At 40.5% G+C, this 17,862-nt stretch overlaps 1 protein-coding gene across 3 annotated transcripts in view; it reads left to right on the plus strand.

Moving 5' to 3' along the window:
- PSKH1 (protein serine kinase H1) overlaps nt 1–17,862 on the plus strand; it is an 83,927-nt gene that overhangs the window by 65,058 nt on the left and 1,007 nt on the right. For 2 of the 3 annotated variants that reach the window (XM_072117739.1, XM_072117740.1), the window contains exon 3: nt 17,664–17,755. In XM_072117739.1, coding sequence (XP_071973840.1) covers nt 17,664–17,755 — 92 coding nt within the window. Of the gene's footprint in view, nt 1–1,617; nt 4,633–17,663; nt 17,756–17,862 lie in introns of those variants that run through there. The other variant, XM_072117742.1, reaches the window with a different exon arrangement.

Raw genomic sequence — 17,862 nt, forward strand, 5'->3', positions numbered from 1 at the left:
CCAAAGGTTGTTTTGAATATTTTGAGGGGTGCAGTGGGGGTTTGCTATCATATAGACCTTATAAAGTCACTAACTATATTAGTCTCTCTAAAAATAGGTTTTAATGATTTTTAGAGAAAATCTGAAAAATCACACCTGAAGTTATAAGCCTCCTAACATCCTATAAAAAGGAAAAGATGTTTGAAAAATAATGGAAAGTTAAAGCAGACATATGGAATTTTTTTTTTTAATAAATACTAAACATATTGCTTATATTTCTCAACCAACATGAAGTACAATGTGGCACGATAAAACACTCTCAAAATCACATGGATATGTTAAAACGTTCCAAAGGTATGATAACGTATGGTGACTTGTCAGATTTATAAAAAAGGATCCATGTCTGGAAGGCAAAATGGCCATATCGTAAGGGGTTAAGGGGGGGGAGGCCTCTGTTATTTTTTGGTTATTTCATCAGCGAGGGGTGCTCTTCTGTGGACATTTAATTAGGGGGGGGGGATCTGCAAAGAGTTTGTATGTTCTCTCAGTGTTTGCGTGGGTTTCCTCCCGAGCCTCCGGTCTCCTCCCACACTCCAAAACATACTGGTAGATTGTTTAGAATGTGAACCCCTTTGGGACAGGAACCAATTTGGCTTGCTTTGTGCAGCGCTGCGTAATCTGTGTGCATTATATAAATTAAGAATTATTATTAGCGAGGGGGGGATCTGCTGTGGACATTTCATTAAAGGGGGGTTTGTTGTGGACATTTCATTAGCAAGGGGGCTACAGAAAAGGAGACATTTTAGACCGAGGGCTGCTGGAAATGGCACATTATATAGGTTGGGGCTAGATATGGGGTATTTGTGGGAAAACCCATTTATTTTCCCAGGGACCATTGTAAGGAGCTTTCTCTCAAACCGGTCCCTGTGGAAAAAATTTTGGGTTCAGATACAAAAAAAAGTTTGGGGATCAGTGCACGATGTACTAAGTTACAATAGGGGTCATTTATTTACCCGGTCCGCGAGTTCCCAGAAAGTGCATATTTTCGACCAGAATTCACTCTGCTGTGATTCACTAAGATCGTGTAGCCGATATCCTGCATGTGTCGCTTCCCCGCTCAGGTCTGCCAGAGTTCAACTTCTTCTTCCTGGTGCGTGTAAGTGCTTGATTTTGCGACACAGTTTGGAAGGTAAATCCTACACTCAGTCCGAATCAGTCGGATTGTCCAACGGCCCGGCCCCCGTTGTCTGTCGCATGAAAGCCGCGACACAATCCCGTTAAATACCTGTTACAGCCGCGCAAAACCCAAAAATGTCGGAAAAAACTCTGAAAGTGTGGCCGCAGACCCTTAGTAAATAAGCCCCAATCTGTTTTTTAGATATGCCTGTAAACTGAAAAATAAAAAAGTTATGCCTTTATTTGGAACATGGGGAGGGACCATTGGAAATACAAAAACGAAATTGCCAGAATGTTGTGGGGTTAATATGGAATATGGTTTCAGTTCTAAGAGATTTTTCATTAGCAGGAACAAGGGAGAGATAAGGGGTTATCAACATGGTTTCTACTTGTATTTTTGTAGACTGCATGGCATTTTAGACCAATATGAAATGCTCAAACTATTTTGTCTTTAATCTGCAGCCATGGCCAAGTGTCTCAAATCTTGCAAAAGATTTTATTGATCGTTTGCTTATGGTGGAGCCTTCTGAGAGAATGACTGCAACACAGGCTCTTAAACATCCCTGGGTTGTAAGTATGGCTGCATCTTCATCTATGAAAAATCTGCACAGGTCCATCTCTCAAAACCTTCTCAAGCGAGCATCATCCCGCTGTCAGAGTACAAAGTCTGCACAGTCTGTTCGTTCCAGCCGATCCACAAAGTCGACAAAGTCTAGGCGTGTAAGAGAGCGAGAATTGCGAGAACTCAATTTACGGTACCAGCAGCACTACAATGGATAAGCACAGTGTGCAAATCTGAATTCACATTTTATTTTTTATTGTGGACCTTCTAAAACTGAACTACTATATTTTTCTCCATCTGATGTGTGTAAGAAAATGAAATTAACAAGAACGTTAGGCTGGGTTTACATGTCCAAGTCTTTTCATGCAGTTTTTGAAGTATAGGATAGAATGTTTTACGAGGTGTGATTGGATTTAAAACTTTAGCAAGAAAGCACACAGATAGCTGGAGGCCAAGCTGTGCTGGCTAGTTATATTCAGTGCCATATCCCAGTATACTAATAAGTTATTTATTATCCTGATTATTATACAAGGCTTAGAATACCCGAGTCATGGTCATGATGCTTGCTTTTGACCATTTAATTTTGTGAACAATATATTGGGGTAAAGTATGTTGATCTGTTTAGGATTGTCTACAATCTACAATAACTTTTATTCTTTTTCTCCCTTACCCCGTGTCTCCATTTTCCCTTACATATAGATTGTGAGCCCTCACAGGCAGGTTCCTCCTTCCATTTGTCTCCTGAACAATGTAGTTTTGAATTTGTACTTGCATTTGTCTTAATGTAATGTATGTGAACCACTTACTGATGGTAGAGCACCATGGAATTAATTGTGTTCTATAAATAAATATGTTGTTGGCCTAAAGTCTCTGGAATAGTCCCCCTACAAGTTTCTGCACAGAAGTGGTGTCCTCGGGGCTCCCCTGCACTTTAGTGGATGCCATATCTGTGGCGAAACATGTTGTGAGGGGGGAATATTCCATAGATTATAGTCCGGTGGCCTAATTTTTTATTGTAGCCAAATACAGTTAGTGTATTAGCAAGGGCAGTGTAGTTAGAAAACAGGACGCATGCAAAAGGTGCATATCTTGTAGCAAGTTTGACACTTTGATTGTATAGGCATTTAAGTGGTTTGGTAATGTTGTCACATTAGATCTAGACCTATAGGTGTTGTCATACATATAGTGCAGAAAAAAAATATTTAATACATTGAGGATTTTGCAAGTTTTCCAACCTATGCAGAGAAGTCTATCATTTTTGTAGGTACACTTCAACTGTGAGAGACAGAATATAAAAAACTTTTCAATAATTACATCAGCCACTCCAGGCTTCTATTGAAAAAGTGCTTCTTAGTGGCTGTCAGTTTTGGGTCATTGATATGCTGGAAGACCCAAACACGACCCATCTTCAATGCTTTTACTGGGGAAAGGAGGTTGTTGGCCAAAATAGTGCGATACATCTATGCGGTTCAGTAGTCCTTTCCCCTTTGCTGACAAGCACCACTCAAAGTAGGATGTATTTATCCCCATTCTTTTCAATTGAAACCGGGTTCTTGAGTTTCCTTATTCCTCCAAACATAACGAGTTGGGTTGATAAAAATAAAAGTTCTATTTTGGTCTCATCTGATGGTTAGGGCGGGCCTGGAAATGTGCTGACTTGAACAGGGGCACCTTGTCTGCCCTGCATGTATTTAATCCATGACAGCATAGTGTGTTACTAACAGTAATCTTTGAGATTGTGGCCCCAGTTCAATTTAGGTAATTGACCAGGACCTCCTATCTAGTTCTGAGCTGTCGCCTTATCTTTCTAAGAAGGTTGAGATCTTGCATAGAGCCCCAAATCAAAATAAGATTGACAGTTATCTTGTGTTTCTTCTATTTTCTAATAATTAGGCCAAAAGTTGTTGCCTTCTCTGGAAGCTGATTTTCTATTGTCCTGTTGACCATTCCAGCCCTAATTGTGCAGGTCTACAATTTTGTACCTGGTGTCATTAGACATCATTTTGGTCTTGTCTGGTGGAGAGGTTGGAGTATGATAAAGTATGTGGACAGGTTCAATTAATATAGATGATTGAAGAGCACAACCACTCTCACAGTTTAAGTGTACCTATGATAGAAATTGCAGACCTCTTCATTCTTTTGTAAGTGGGAGAACTTGCTAAATCAAATACTAATTTTCCCACTGTAAGTTCACTTCTGTCACCACATTTTAGTACAGTTATTATGGTGTGACTTTCAAATGGACCATACCTAAAAAGGGGGTTTTGGGGGTGAAAGTATATGGCCAATGGCTAACCCCTCCAGAATAATACAGCACACCTACAATACATATAAAGAGTAAAAAATAATAACAAACACAGTGGTAGAAAATGTAAACATTTATTAAATCCCAATGAAAATAAAAGTAGCACATTGATAAAGGCTATGTAAAGAAGGACAAGCTAACCATCACCTGAACCTGGTTGTAAGCCAGGGATAAAGAAGGAGAATGTCTAATTACAATAGACCAGCAGGGGAACATAATGAATAAATACCAACCACAGAACAAGGGAAACACCACCCCGACACGTGTTACACCTATTAAGCTGCTTCTTCTGGGGGAGTGCCAGGAACATAGAACAGACAGTATTTAACTAGCAATTATCTAATGACATAGCTGTATTTCACAAACCACATGTGTGGTTAATCACATACCGACCTGGGATAGCAGATCACGATTCCTATCTCCCTAACGCTATATTGCGTCATAATATCGCGATACCGGGGCCATTATCACGTGATCACCAGTATCTGTGGGGAGGGCTCAACGTGCTCCGTGTCATAGTATTGTGGGTATGGGTCACGATCACGTGACCGCAATGGGTCATCCCAAGGGGTGGAACATGTATGTGATGCCTAACCGCAAGACGAGGATATTATCGGAGATCGCGAGAGAACGGAGCCACAAAGGTGAACCCCATACTCATGCGAGATCTCCACTTAGCAACAGCATCAGGACGCTACAACTAATATATAAATTAGAAAACCCACAATCTGCCACACATTTACATATAGACGCTATTTCAAAAGTCGTTAGACACAATTGTATATAACATCTCCAAAAATAGTGACCATATGGGAAACAGAGAATTATCAACCTAACACAAAAGAATACAACCCTAAACAGTATGACTAAAGTGACTGTAGATTGAATAAATATTTCACACGAAAGTCAATAAACATCAAGTGATAATCCTAACACTCTACAAATCAGATTATGAATGTAAACCCTAAATACGTAGTAAAAAGGTTTTTTTTAAAAATGATAAATGATATACATTTCATAAATATATTACCAGCACACTAGAAAGTGTAAACCCATAGTACAAAAGTATATATGACATGGCCAAATGGCGTAATGTGAAAAACATCCATCCCTATACAGTACAATTATTATAATGACCTTAGCATAGAAACACACTGTACCTAAAATTCATAGTACACATCACACTGAAATGTGCCCCCTTGTAGAAAGTTCAAAGTACATGAAACGCACACCAAAAAAATCTTCAAGTGCCCTAACCTCTTATTATCGTCCATAAAAACAAATGTTAAATGCAGAGCAGTAAATATAAGCCCTACAATACATAGTAAATAGTGAATATAAAAAAAATTAAATAATATACATAACAATGTAATAAGTAAAGCAATCTTTGAATCCATGATGCAAAATTATACAATCCTGAACACTAAGTGACATGCAGTGCAACCCAAGTGATAGTGAAAAGTGACCACACAAAACAAAATACAAGGGGGCACATTTCAGTGGGATGTGTACTATGAATTTTTGGTACAGTGTGTTTCTATGCTAAGGTCATTATAATAATTGTACTGTATAGGGATGGATGTTTTTCACATTACACCATTTGGCCATGTTATATATACTTTTGTACTATGGGTTTACACTTTCTATAGATGTGCTGGTAATATATATGAGATTTATATCATTTAAAAAAAAATCTTTTTACTATGTATTTAGGGTTTATATTCATAATCTGATTTGTATAGTGTTAGGATTATCACTTGATGTTTATTGACTTTCATGTGTGTAATATTTATTCAATCTACAATCACTTTAGTCACTTTAGTCATACTGTTTAGGGTTGTATTCTTTTGTGTTAGGTCGATAATTCTCTGTTTCCCATATGGTCACTATTTTTGGAGATGTTATATACAATTGTGTCTAACGACTTTTGAAATAGCGTCTAAATGTAAATGTGTGGCAGATTGTGGGTTTTCTAATTTATATATTAGTTGTAGCGTCCTGATGCTGTTGCTAAGTGGAGATCTCGCATGAGTAAGGGGTTCACCTTTGTGGGTCCGTTCTCTCGCGATTTCCGATCATATCCTTGTCTTGCGGTTAGGCATCACATACATGTTCCGCCCCCTGGGATGAGGCATTGCAGTCACGTGATAATAGCCCGGTATCACGCTATTATGATGCAATATAGTGTTAGGGAGATGGGAATCGTGGTCTGCTATCCCAGGTCGGTATGTGATTAACCATACGTGGTTTGTGAAATACAGCTATGTCATTGGATAATGGCTAGTAGTTCCTGGCACTCCCCCAGAAGAAGCCGTAATAGGCGAAACACATGTCAGCGTGGTGTTTCCCTTATTCATCATGTTCCCCTGCTGGTTTGTTATCTGTTGTAATTAGACATTTTCCTTCTTCTTTATCCCTGGCTTACAACCAGGTCCGGTGATGGAAAGCTCGTCCTTCTTTACATAGTATTTTGTCGTCTTTGTTCCACAATTAGGACATTTTGGTACAGTATATCCAGCACTTTATAAGTAGAGCAGGGGCTCATTAGTATAGCAACTTGTTCACACCCGGGCATTGTGTAATACTTTTTCTGTTTGTTACTTTATCCATGTGCTACTTGTATCTCCATTGGATTTAATAATTGTTTACATTTTCTATCACTGTTTGTTATTATTTTTTACTCTTTACATGTATTGTAGGTGTGCTGCTTTCAAATGAAGGAATGAAGCATATTAGTGTATATGATTTGTAAAGCACTACAGAATTTGGCGCTATATAAATAAAGATTATTATTATTTGAAATGGAATTTAAAAAAAAGAGGTGAAATACTCCATTATTTATAAGTTTCCGCTCAGTATGATCGACACCTAGTTTTGGCTTTAAAAACTGCATGGATATACCTGAACATGGAAACCCTGCCTAAAAACATCTGTAAAACATTCAAAAGTTTGAATGTTTGGTTAGCAAGTTTCTGGAGCATTTCTTCTATAAAGCATTATGTAATGAATGTTTAAAGGAAAGAATAGGCACCTACTATGTTGAATATTTATTGGATTTATCGCTGTGGTTTTGACAGTTTAATCTGTTCTTATTGTTCTTCTGTGTTTTGTAATTTTTTTTCAGAAAGTAGAATAAAAATTTGCTTTTATATCATAAAGTTGCATCTTCCTAACGTTTACCTGAGAAGTGTAAAGTGACTTTTCAATTGTAATGTACTTTTTAAAAAGTTGCAAATCAGAAATGCTGTCTTCTACGTCCTTCCACAAGCCTGGAGAATGCTAATTCATTGATTTTTATTTATTTATTTTTTTTTGGCCTTTTTTTAAATCTGTTTGTGAAAGTTGGGCCAAAGATAAATAGGCAAAACAATAGCTGAAAAAATGTGCAGTGTGAAAGTTGAAATTGCTGTTGAAATTTTCAAAAGTATTTTATAAAAAAAAATCACTGTAGTATTTTACTTGTGTATTTTTTTATACAGTTTAACTGGATTATTTGTTCATACTGTTTTGTATCTATGGATAATGCCAAACCATTTACGCTAAATACAGTGGGGATATTAAGTATTTGATACAAGGTCAATTTTGCAAGTTTTCCCACCAACAAAGAATGCATAGAGGTCTGTAATTTTATCATACTCTACTATTGAAATTATTATTTGATATAATAGAAAACTTGAATGTAATATTTGGCATAGAAACCTTTGTTTGCAATAAAAGAAGTCAGATGTTTCCTGTTGGTTATGACTAAATTTTCATACAGTGCAACAGAGATATTGTCCCAATCCTCTGTACAGATCTTCTCCAAATGTTTCAGGGCTTGAACATTCCAGCTTCCTCCAAAGATTTTCGATTGGGCCAAGAAGAAGGGAAGAAGGATTTTGCCAAAATCTTGTGATACATAGCCACCTCCACCCTTCATTCAATATGGTGCACTTATCCTGTCCCCTTTTGCAGAAAAGCTGACCCAAAGCCTGATGCTTTCACCCCGACGCTTCACGATTGTGAAGGTGTTGTTGGGGTTGTACTCATACTTCTTAAGGCAAGTGAAGTTGATCCCAAAATATTGTACTTTGGTCTCACCTGACAATTTAACCTTTTCTTATGCCTTCTCTTGATCATCCAGATGGTCATTGGCAATCTTCAAACTGGACATATTCTGGCATGAATGTTTGTTTTCTATGGTGGTCATGATACCGCAGTTTCATATGATGCTTTAAACCATGGCTTTCTTCCTCTCTATACCTCCTCGAGAATATGGAGGGAGTCACTAGGTATAGAAAGTGGGAAAGTTGTAAACCCTGACAAGGGGTTGCCCATATAAGATCAGGAGGAGCAACAGGGGTCTCCCCTTTGCACCAATCACCATCAACAATGAAATGACAGGCTCTGAAGTGATCAGAAGCTACCCACTGTCTGAAGACCGGGAGTGAGAGCCCAGGGGGTAAATCTGGATTTCCCATGGTCAGCATAAAAGGGTTAGTCACCGGAGAATATACCTAGGCTCTATCTACGCTAGAAAGGGGGCGTTGATAGTGGGGTGTTAGGAAAGTGAGCACTACCACTTACTCTGACCACTACTTCACTCAGACTCCACTATCCTGCCTTCCTTTGGTACAATCAAAACCCAGGCTTTGGAGAGTTGATGTTTCTGCCAATCTAATAAACTACACAGGTAGGATGCATGGTAATATCATGTCTGGTAATGCCAGGGCCCCAGTGTCTTTTGTTGTGTATAATATTGACCTCTGTAGTCTAGAACAGGAAAATAAGCATTGTACCTCAGGAAGGAAGCTAGTCATAACCTTTATAGGTAGGGCCTGGAATGGGTATAATAGGCGAGGAGAGGAATAGCAATCAAGGGTGATGTGAGGAAAAATAAGAAGCGACCTTGACCTCGGTAGCCAACGTTGGGCCTGTGATATCTGGGTTGGCCCTTTTGTTCTCCTGTAGGATTCTGTAACCTGTCTTTAATGAAAATGAGGTCCCTGATGAGCAGATTCCCTTTAAAAAAATTTAGTTCACAGTATTAAACAAATCTATTTTGATTTAAAGTTTGTTTTGACCAGAGATTGTGTTAACGTCTTTTCAAGGGTTATAGACGCATATACAGGCAAATTTACTCCTTTAACCGGTTAAGGACCGGGCCCTTTCCCGTTTTTTCATTTCCATTTTTCACTCCCCACCTTCAAAAATTTATAACTTTTTTATTTTTACACGTAAAAAGCTATGTGACGGCTCATTTTTTGCGTAACAAAATGCACTTCATAGTGATGGTATTAAATATTACATACCATGTACTGGGAAGCGGGAAAAAAATTCCAAATGCAGTGAAAATGGTGAAAAAACGCATTTGTGTCGTATTCTTGTGGGCTTGGATATTACGGCTTTCACTTCACGCCACAAATGATGCATCTAATTTATTCTTTGGGTCAGTACGATTACAGGGATACCAAATTTGTATAGGTTTTATAATGTTTTCATACATTTACAAAAATTAAAACCTCATGAACAAAATTTTTTTTTTTATTTTGCCGTCTTCTTGTGCTTATAACTTTTTCATACTTTGGTGTATGGAGTTGAGGGTGGTGTCATCTTTTGCGACTTTTGATGATGTTTTCAATGATATTATTTTTAGGACTGTACGACCTTTTGATCACTTTTTATAGAATTTTTTATTTTTTTTTAAATGGCAAAAAAGTGCCAGTTTTGACTTTGGACGCGATTTTCCATTACGGGGATAAACGCAGTGAAAAAACGTTATTATATTTTGATAGATCAGGCATTTTCGGACGCGGCAATACCTAATTTGTTTATGATTTTTACTGTTTATTTATATTTATATCAGTTCTAGGGAAAGGGGGGTGATTTGAATTTTTAGGTTTTTTTTATTAGAATTTTTTTTTTCTAACTTTTTTTTAACTTTTATTTTTACTATTTTTCAGGCTCCCTAGGGTACTTTAACCCTAGGTTGTCTGATCGATCCTACCATATACTGCCATACTACAGTATGGCAGTATATGGGGATTTTACTCCTCATACATTACAATGTACTGATCGCACATTGTAATGAATGGGTTAACCCGAAGTAGCTTCGGGTCTTCGTGAGACCCGAAGCTACCATGGCAACGGATCGCCGCTCCCCGATGACGTCACGGGGAGCGGCGATCCTCAGAAAGATGGCGGCACCCATGCGCCGCCATCTGTTTGAAGCCGCCGGCAGCTTTGCCGGCGGCGTTCTGCAAGAAAACACCCGCGATCGGTGCCGGTGCATCGGAACGCGACCGCCGCCGTGAATACACGGCGGGCGGTCGCGAACCGGTTAAAATAAACCTTACGCTTTGGGGTTTTTCTACCCCTTCCTTCAGTCCTGGCCACGCTGCAGACACTTCATTACTGCAGTTGGCAGTCCCGATGGACGGTCATGTGACCGGAGCCAGTAATTGGGGCTCATTTCTTTGGGTTTCCCGAATATTTCTATGTTGCACCGAATTGCCCCAGGTTTTTGGCGCATGCGATCGGATTATGGTGCATTAGCGCCGGCTTGCATGCAACAGAAATCGGGGTTTGTGCTGTCGGACAACCCGGCGAATTCAGAGAGAGCGCAGAATTTAAAAACGGAAGCACTACATGCTCCAGGAAGAAGAAGGTGAACTCCGGTGGATCTCAGCGCGCAGGAAATTGGACGCACGACCTTAGTGAATCGCGGCAGATCTGAATCCTCGTCAGACAACGCACCGCGGGATCTGCCCCTTTGTGTGTACACTACTGATGCTCTGGACACATGTCCTGACACCAAGTCTCCCGGGATCGAGCCGCAAAGGCTGGTGAAGCTGTGCCCCACTCTCTCATGCAGTCGCCGACTGTGTGAGGATGGTGGAGGGGATCCAGCTCATGTCTGCCAGGATACTGCACAGAGAGCAGACACTGAGCTTCCTGTGCAGATTCCTCTGTACAGACCACTGTCACTGTTATCATGAGATATCTAGGATACCTTAAGAAGATTTCTGTCTCCACCACAGACTGTAAGTGTATAGAAGTAACTGTTAGTGGATCATATGTATTGTTCTATATCAGTGGTTCTCAACCTTTTCTAATGTCGTGACCCCGCAATACAGTTCCTTATGTTGTGGTGACCCCAAACCATGTACAAGAATATAACTACAATAATACTGCCCACTATGTACAAGAATAAAACTACTATAATGCTGCCCCCTATGTACAAGAATGTAACTATTATAATGATCTTTTATTTAAAAACTTGCATCAAAATATTACAATAAATTCACAATAAAATCATAAAATAAAGAATGCAAGTAGAAAGTAATTTTACATGAATAATATAACAAACATCACACAATTATTGACATATGGATGTTCCTCCAGTACATATTACTGGGATTGGATGTCATATCCTTTCTATAGACGCTCCTCAGACTATCTATGATGTTATGTGTTACTGTAGCCCGGGTCAGGACTTCCTTACTCATGACCAGGCAGCAGCGGGCACACCACAGATGGTAGACGGTCACCATATTTATCACATATAGGGAACTCTTACTGTATCTGCTGAGTTCTGGTCGGAAAAGCCCATACAGTAGCTGTGCGTACGGCTGCCCCACTAGATGTGGTAGATGTTAGGACTTGGACACAACCTCCCACACTGACACACTGAAATGACACTCCAGCAGATGATGCTGCATGGTCTCCTACTGGTACTCTTCCCTAGGACACATTCCTGCACTTAAAGGGAACCTCTCACCAAAGACAGATTGTAAAAGCCCATGACACCTACAGAGCTGAAATGTCTCTCTGCCTTTTCTAAGCATTTGCATTACAATATAATTGTGTGTTATAACTTACTCTTGAATATTGACAAAATCCTGGGGTAGCCACAGGGGCTGGACTTTAGTTTGGATGCATTTCAAAAAACAACATGTGACTTGTCTGAGCTGCAGGCTGCCTCCATCTTTGTTCTCCTATACAGCTCTGTCCCACCCCCACTGATGTCAGGCTGACCAGGCTGTGACCTCTGAGAAGGAGCAGGAGGTGGAGCTAGACAGGAGCACAAAGTTTGGGACTAAGCTCTGAGGAGGGAGTGACACAGACAAGGCACATGTTGTTTTTTGAAATGCATGCAAACCAAAGTCCAGCCCCTGTGACTACCCCAGGATTTTGTCAGGGAGCAAGGTTAGTTATAACACACAATTATATTGTAATGCAAATTCTTAGAAAAGGCAGGCAGATTTGCACTACAGGTGTAATAAGCTTCTGCAACCTATTTTTAGCAAAAATGAGGTCCCTGGTGACACATCCCTCATATGAGGGTGGACTCTGGGGTCCTCTAGGGTTTTTGAAGCCTGTTTCAAATCTGGTGTCAGAGCTCCACATAATTGTATTTGGACACCAAACTTAGACCTTAGAAGATCATTGTATAACTCTTATAACTGCTTTCTGGAAAGCTGTCTAACATTTTCATACAAGATCTTCCATCTAATGGTCTTACCGATGATATGGACCCCATAACAGGAAATGTTACGCTTTACGGGGCTGTCACCCTCTTTATCAGGTCCCTGACCGACCACATAGACACAAATTTCTGGATATGGCTTTTAAACAGATTTGAGAAAATGAATTTTCATCAAAAACATTAGATCATAGAAAAGCTCTGGACATGGCATGGAGAGAGCACCCTCTTTATGAGGAAGACAGACCATGTTCCTCCTGACCACAATGACTGTACTGCCCCACAAAAAGTAGATGAAAACATTGGTCAGTCTTAAAGTAAATTGTCTGGCCCAGGGAACACCACACTGACATACAAGAAGATGGGGAGCAGGAAGGTTCTCACCATTCTGACCTTCTCATGGTACGTCAGCTTCCTGTGCCCCCAGCTCCGCATCTTCTGCTCACACACGGCCAGCTTCTCATCCCAGTTTACTTTCCCTTCAGCTACAGCTCCAAACACAGCTCCCAGAATCTTTATCCTCTACTGTCCTGAAGAGAACAGAGAAGACCCCATTTTCATCACCCAGCCACAGAGCCTCGCTTTTCCCCATGTTCATGGTTGTGCTAGACACCTTGGAGAAAGCTGCTGTCTCCATGAAGACTGTCACATCATCTGCATAGGCACAGAACTTTACCACCTCAACTTTACTCTGCAAATGACACTTCAATCCTGTAAATTCCTTACTGCCAAACAGTTTTCTTAGAAAGGGGTCTAAACTGAAGACATATAGCAAGGGTCTGAGGGGACAGCCTGGTCTCACACCCGACATGATCCAGAAAGGGTCTCCAAGGTGACCATTAACTAAATGCTGGCTCATTGCCTCCTTATAGTGAAGCTGTAGCCACTGGACAAAATGCGGAGGAAGGCCATACTCCAACCGCACTTGGTACAAGTAGCCATGGTGAACTCTATCAAAGGCTTTACTCTGGTCTAGGCTGACAATGTATGCCCCAACATGATGCTGCTTGACATAGGCCGCTTCCCTCACCAGCAGTAATGAGCCCTCTATAGTTGGACCTCTCACATCACATATCTGGTTGGCAATGATCAGCTCAGCCGCCACCTCACTCAGCCTGAAATATAAAATCTTAGCCAGGATTTTATAATCCGTATTAAGCAGAGACAATGGCCGTCAGTTCATTAAGTCTTTACAGATTTCTACTGGGAGGGAAGAAGCTTCCCAACACACAGACATTCACAGCACTGATGAAGTCTCAGGCGGAGCGGAAAAAACGTGTTTTCCTATTGAGTGTTACATTTTGTTTTGCTAAATAAAGAAGAACGTTTATTTTTCACCTACCTCGAAGTGCTGGGGTTTTCTCATTTACTACTGGAATTTAAGTTACAGGAGATGCTATTATAGTCACACCACACATCATAAACACTCTAGATGTAAAGCAATATGGCTTGATACTCCCTTCTATCCTTTCTAGTCTGAGGAGCATATACATTCACAACTCTACAATGTACAGTGTTCATGATAAAGTCCAGCATTAAGCAGTGGCCGGGGAAGATCTCCAGGACTCGCTCCACTTGGATGTCCATGTCAGTGAAGAGAACTCCCACACCATCATTCCTTTCTAGGCCAAAGGACCAGAAGTGCGGCCCGTGTCTGCAGTCTCTCTTAGCTGCATACACATGGGCATTACTCTTCAGGTAAGTCTCCTGTTGTTAATTATCAATATAAATAGATATTTCTTGCCATTCTTAATTTGAGAATTATGACCCATGACGGTGAAACGACAGTTTCAAAAAATCAGAAGCGATCTATCGTTGCAGATGAAAAGTAAAAAAACATTTAATATGGACTTCAACAAAAACGCCTATCACCACCTGCTGTGGCTTCCTCAGGGGTGAGGGGTGACCCCTGAGGAAGCCACAGCAGGTGGCGATACGCGTGGGGCGGTCATCCCCAGCTCCCTCTTGTGTGTATGTTTGCCGCACAGGTAATACTTGCTTATATCTTGACTTAGGTTAGCAGTGTGGTACCATATATTTATTTACTTTTGCTTGTATACTCTCATGCTCTATACAAAAAATACCCCCCTTTTTTTGTGACTTTTTTGCAATCTGCTTACATTATATATTGGTACTGCATTTTCCCTAGCCCAATGTGTAATCAATTATAGGATAATATTGTTGTATCTTTTTGTGTTACATAAGGCTTTAGTCTTCAGGGGGAGCTGGTGGTCCCAGGATCACTAACACTATCACATGTTTGCTCTTCCTGTGGTAGATTATTCTGTGATTGTTCACATTTTTAATGGTTTTTATTCTCTTCTTGTGTTGTGGTGTTTTTTTTTTATATATGAATAAAGAATGTATTGTCTTGGTCACTTGGCATGTATCCTTTCTTTGCCTTGTGGTTTGAGCTATTTTTACATGCATTGACCTGTAGACTCTTTACCTGACCTCATTTTGTGCAGTGCTGGTCCCATTTTTTGTATTCTGAAACCAATGTAAATGACAATAGTTTAGTTTACTAGAAGGAAGTTTTAGGATGTTTTAGCTGTGTTAGGAACTGACTTTCCAGTGACTGCCGGTACCTGTGGCGCAGCCTCTACAGATGAGACATCAGTCTCTGTTGCAAGGGTTCTGGGCACTTTGCTTTTAGCTCTGGATGTAATTTCTGTGATTGCTGGTACTTGTAGTGCTGCCTCCACTGATGGTACTTTACTCTTTACAGCAGGAGTTTTAGACCCCAGAATAAGTCTAGATGGTACTGAAGTTTGAAGTTCACATATTCTGCTGAAGGGAACGTGGATCAGGGCATAGATCTCAGATGAATCAAACCCCATAAAGTCCTTCAGTAGATCTATTCCAATGTAGAGTCTGGAGGGGATGTACTTTTCTGGGCCTGTGTATATAATCATAACATTCTTCTTCTTCTGTGGCGGGGGATTAGCTCGCCTGGTGACATTGGAGAAGAGTGTCCTGTGCTGATAGTTCAGTGCTGAACCACTCCTCAGATGATTGCGCTGGTCCTGACTACTGTGCAGACTGCTCCCCACTCACTGATGCTGTGCACAACTGAGGGTTTTATACAGTCTCCATTTCTGACTGCTGTGCAGCCTGCTCCCCACTCACTCACACTGTGCATAGCTGAGGGTTCTGTACAGTGTCCATTTCTGACTGCTGTGCCACCTGCTCTCCACTCAATGAAGCTGTGCACAGCTGAGGGTTTGGTACAGTGTTTGCTGCAATCTATGAAGATGGCTGCTGTGATAATGGTGTTTCATTCGCAACACTGAGCATGGTCTCAATAACAAAGTCAGTACAGAGGGAACTCTCAGAACACGTTCACACTTTGCGCTTTGGTTGCATTTTCATTGCGTTTAAAATGCATTACAACAGCTGAGGAAAGGTGATTTGCCTTATTACATTACTGTTAACATTTGCGTTTATAAAACGCATTGTAACCGTGATGTTAACGCATGCGGTAACAATAAGTTAACACATGCATTAATACCGCGTTAACAAATGTTAACAGTAATGTAATGAGGTAAATCACCTCTCCTCAGCTGTTGTAATGCGTTTAGTACCACTATTCCCATGTGCCAAATATATAGACACAGTCGCTAAACGCGTTTCGAAGGTTATACCTTCTTTTTCAATTGCTGCTGGACAAGAAAGAATTGTATTTCTCTTAAGAGATCAACATTTAGAAATATGATGACGCCTCCATTACAAACCGAAGAGGCTACTCACTACATGCACTAAAGGAACCATACCTACAAGAGAACGGAGCTCTCGAGGAAAAAAAGCATATTGGTACCATGCATGCGTAGTAGAGAAACCAGGACGCCGTAGGAAACATTACACACTTGTAGTATCGAAGGAGAGAATACAAGAGACAAGAGTGCCAGATGGTCCGTGAGTAACACAAGACCCAGTTCTAGCCACCCCCTCCTGCCCCCAGTTCTAGTTCCACCTTCCTGCCCCCCAGTTCTAGTCCCCCAATCATGCCCCCAGTTCTAGTCCCTCCCCCCCTGCTGTCCCCAGTTATAGTCTCTCCTAAGGCCGTGGTCACACGTACCGCAAGGCGTCCGTTCATAACGCGACGCTAGTGCACAGGGGGAGGTCCACGACCCGAATGCACATGCGTTTCCATAGAAACGCATACGATCGGCTTAACAATCGCATGCGTTTCCCTTGAAACGCATGTGCGTTCGGGTCGAGGACCTCCCCCTGTGCGCTAGTGTCGCGTTCAGTTTCTCCTCTGTACAGCAGCCAGACAGATCCTCAAGGAGTCTGTGCTTACTGCACTCTTGTTTTATTCCGTTTGGACTAGGGTTGTACCGATACCAGAATTAAGTGCAATACTATATCTTGAAAAGTATCATGATACTCAATACTAATACGATACTTTCTTGAGAAGAGAAAAAGTGCTTAATCCAAAATGTTTCCCACTGAATGAGCTAGTTGAGGTTTATTTTTGTGTCATGAGCTGTCATTTTCCTTGATAGCATTCAACATGGGTTTAAAAACGCATTGCAACAGCTGAAGTGAGATTTGCCTAATTGAACAGCTGTTAACATTGTGTTTACAAAACACAACTGTTAACACAATGGTAACATGTGTTAACACATGCGCTTGTTAACGCAATGTTAAAGCTTGCATTAATGCATGCGTTAAACGTGATGTGTGACTGCACCCTCAGGGTGCGTTCACACGTTGGGCTTTGGTTTCGTTTTCATTTCAATTTGATCGCATGTGGGTTTTTTTGCATGTGCGTTTTTATCGCATGCATTTTTTATTTTACAAATGCATGCATTCATTTGTTTCTTATTTTAAACAGCTGTTTAGCCAATATATTATTGCGAACGCACCGCTTGTTTTTTTTTCCTGGATGCGTCTGGTCCTGCAAGTGTGTACTTAAAGGAGAAGTGTGTTTTTGATCATTTTTTTTTCATTCTTTTTTCATCTTTACCTTCCCAATTGTTTTGATGTCCGCCATGCATCCTTTATTTTCTGGGGGAGTTGCAATTCTTATGGGAATGGCGTCAGGGAGAAGGAGAATTCTCAAGGTATTTGTTTTCCCCTTATGAATTTGTTTGTAATATGTTTTTCATAATGTGATATTTTTTCCAAACATTGTCTAAATGTAAGTTTTAGACTCTTTACCATTTTTACAGAGTCTGCAACCCAAACGCTTATGGATTCACCCTCTTCTCCAGATAAGGGATACGCATGGACATTTCTGTATATTATTTGCGGAGCTGCAAAGGTAATTTTGCCCTGTAAACTTTTCTATTAATACAGGTGTCCTCATAAATTCAAGTCATTTTGTCGTCTGAATGTCATGCAGTTTGACATTTTACTGCAGTTGTGTAT

This window comes from Engystomops pustulosus, chromosome 7 (genome assembly GCF_040894005.1).
Source record: "Engystomops pustulosus chromosome 7, aEngPut4.maternal, whole genome shotgun sequence".
NCBI lineage: Eukaryota > Metazoa > Chordata > Amphibia > Anura > Leptodactylidae > Engystomops > Engystomops pustulosus.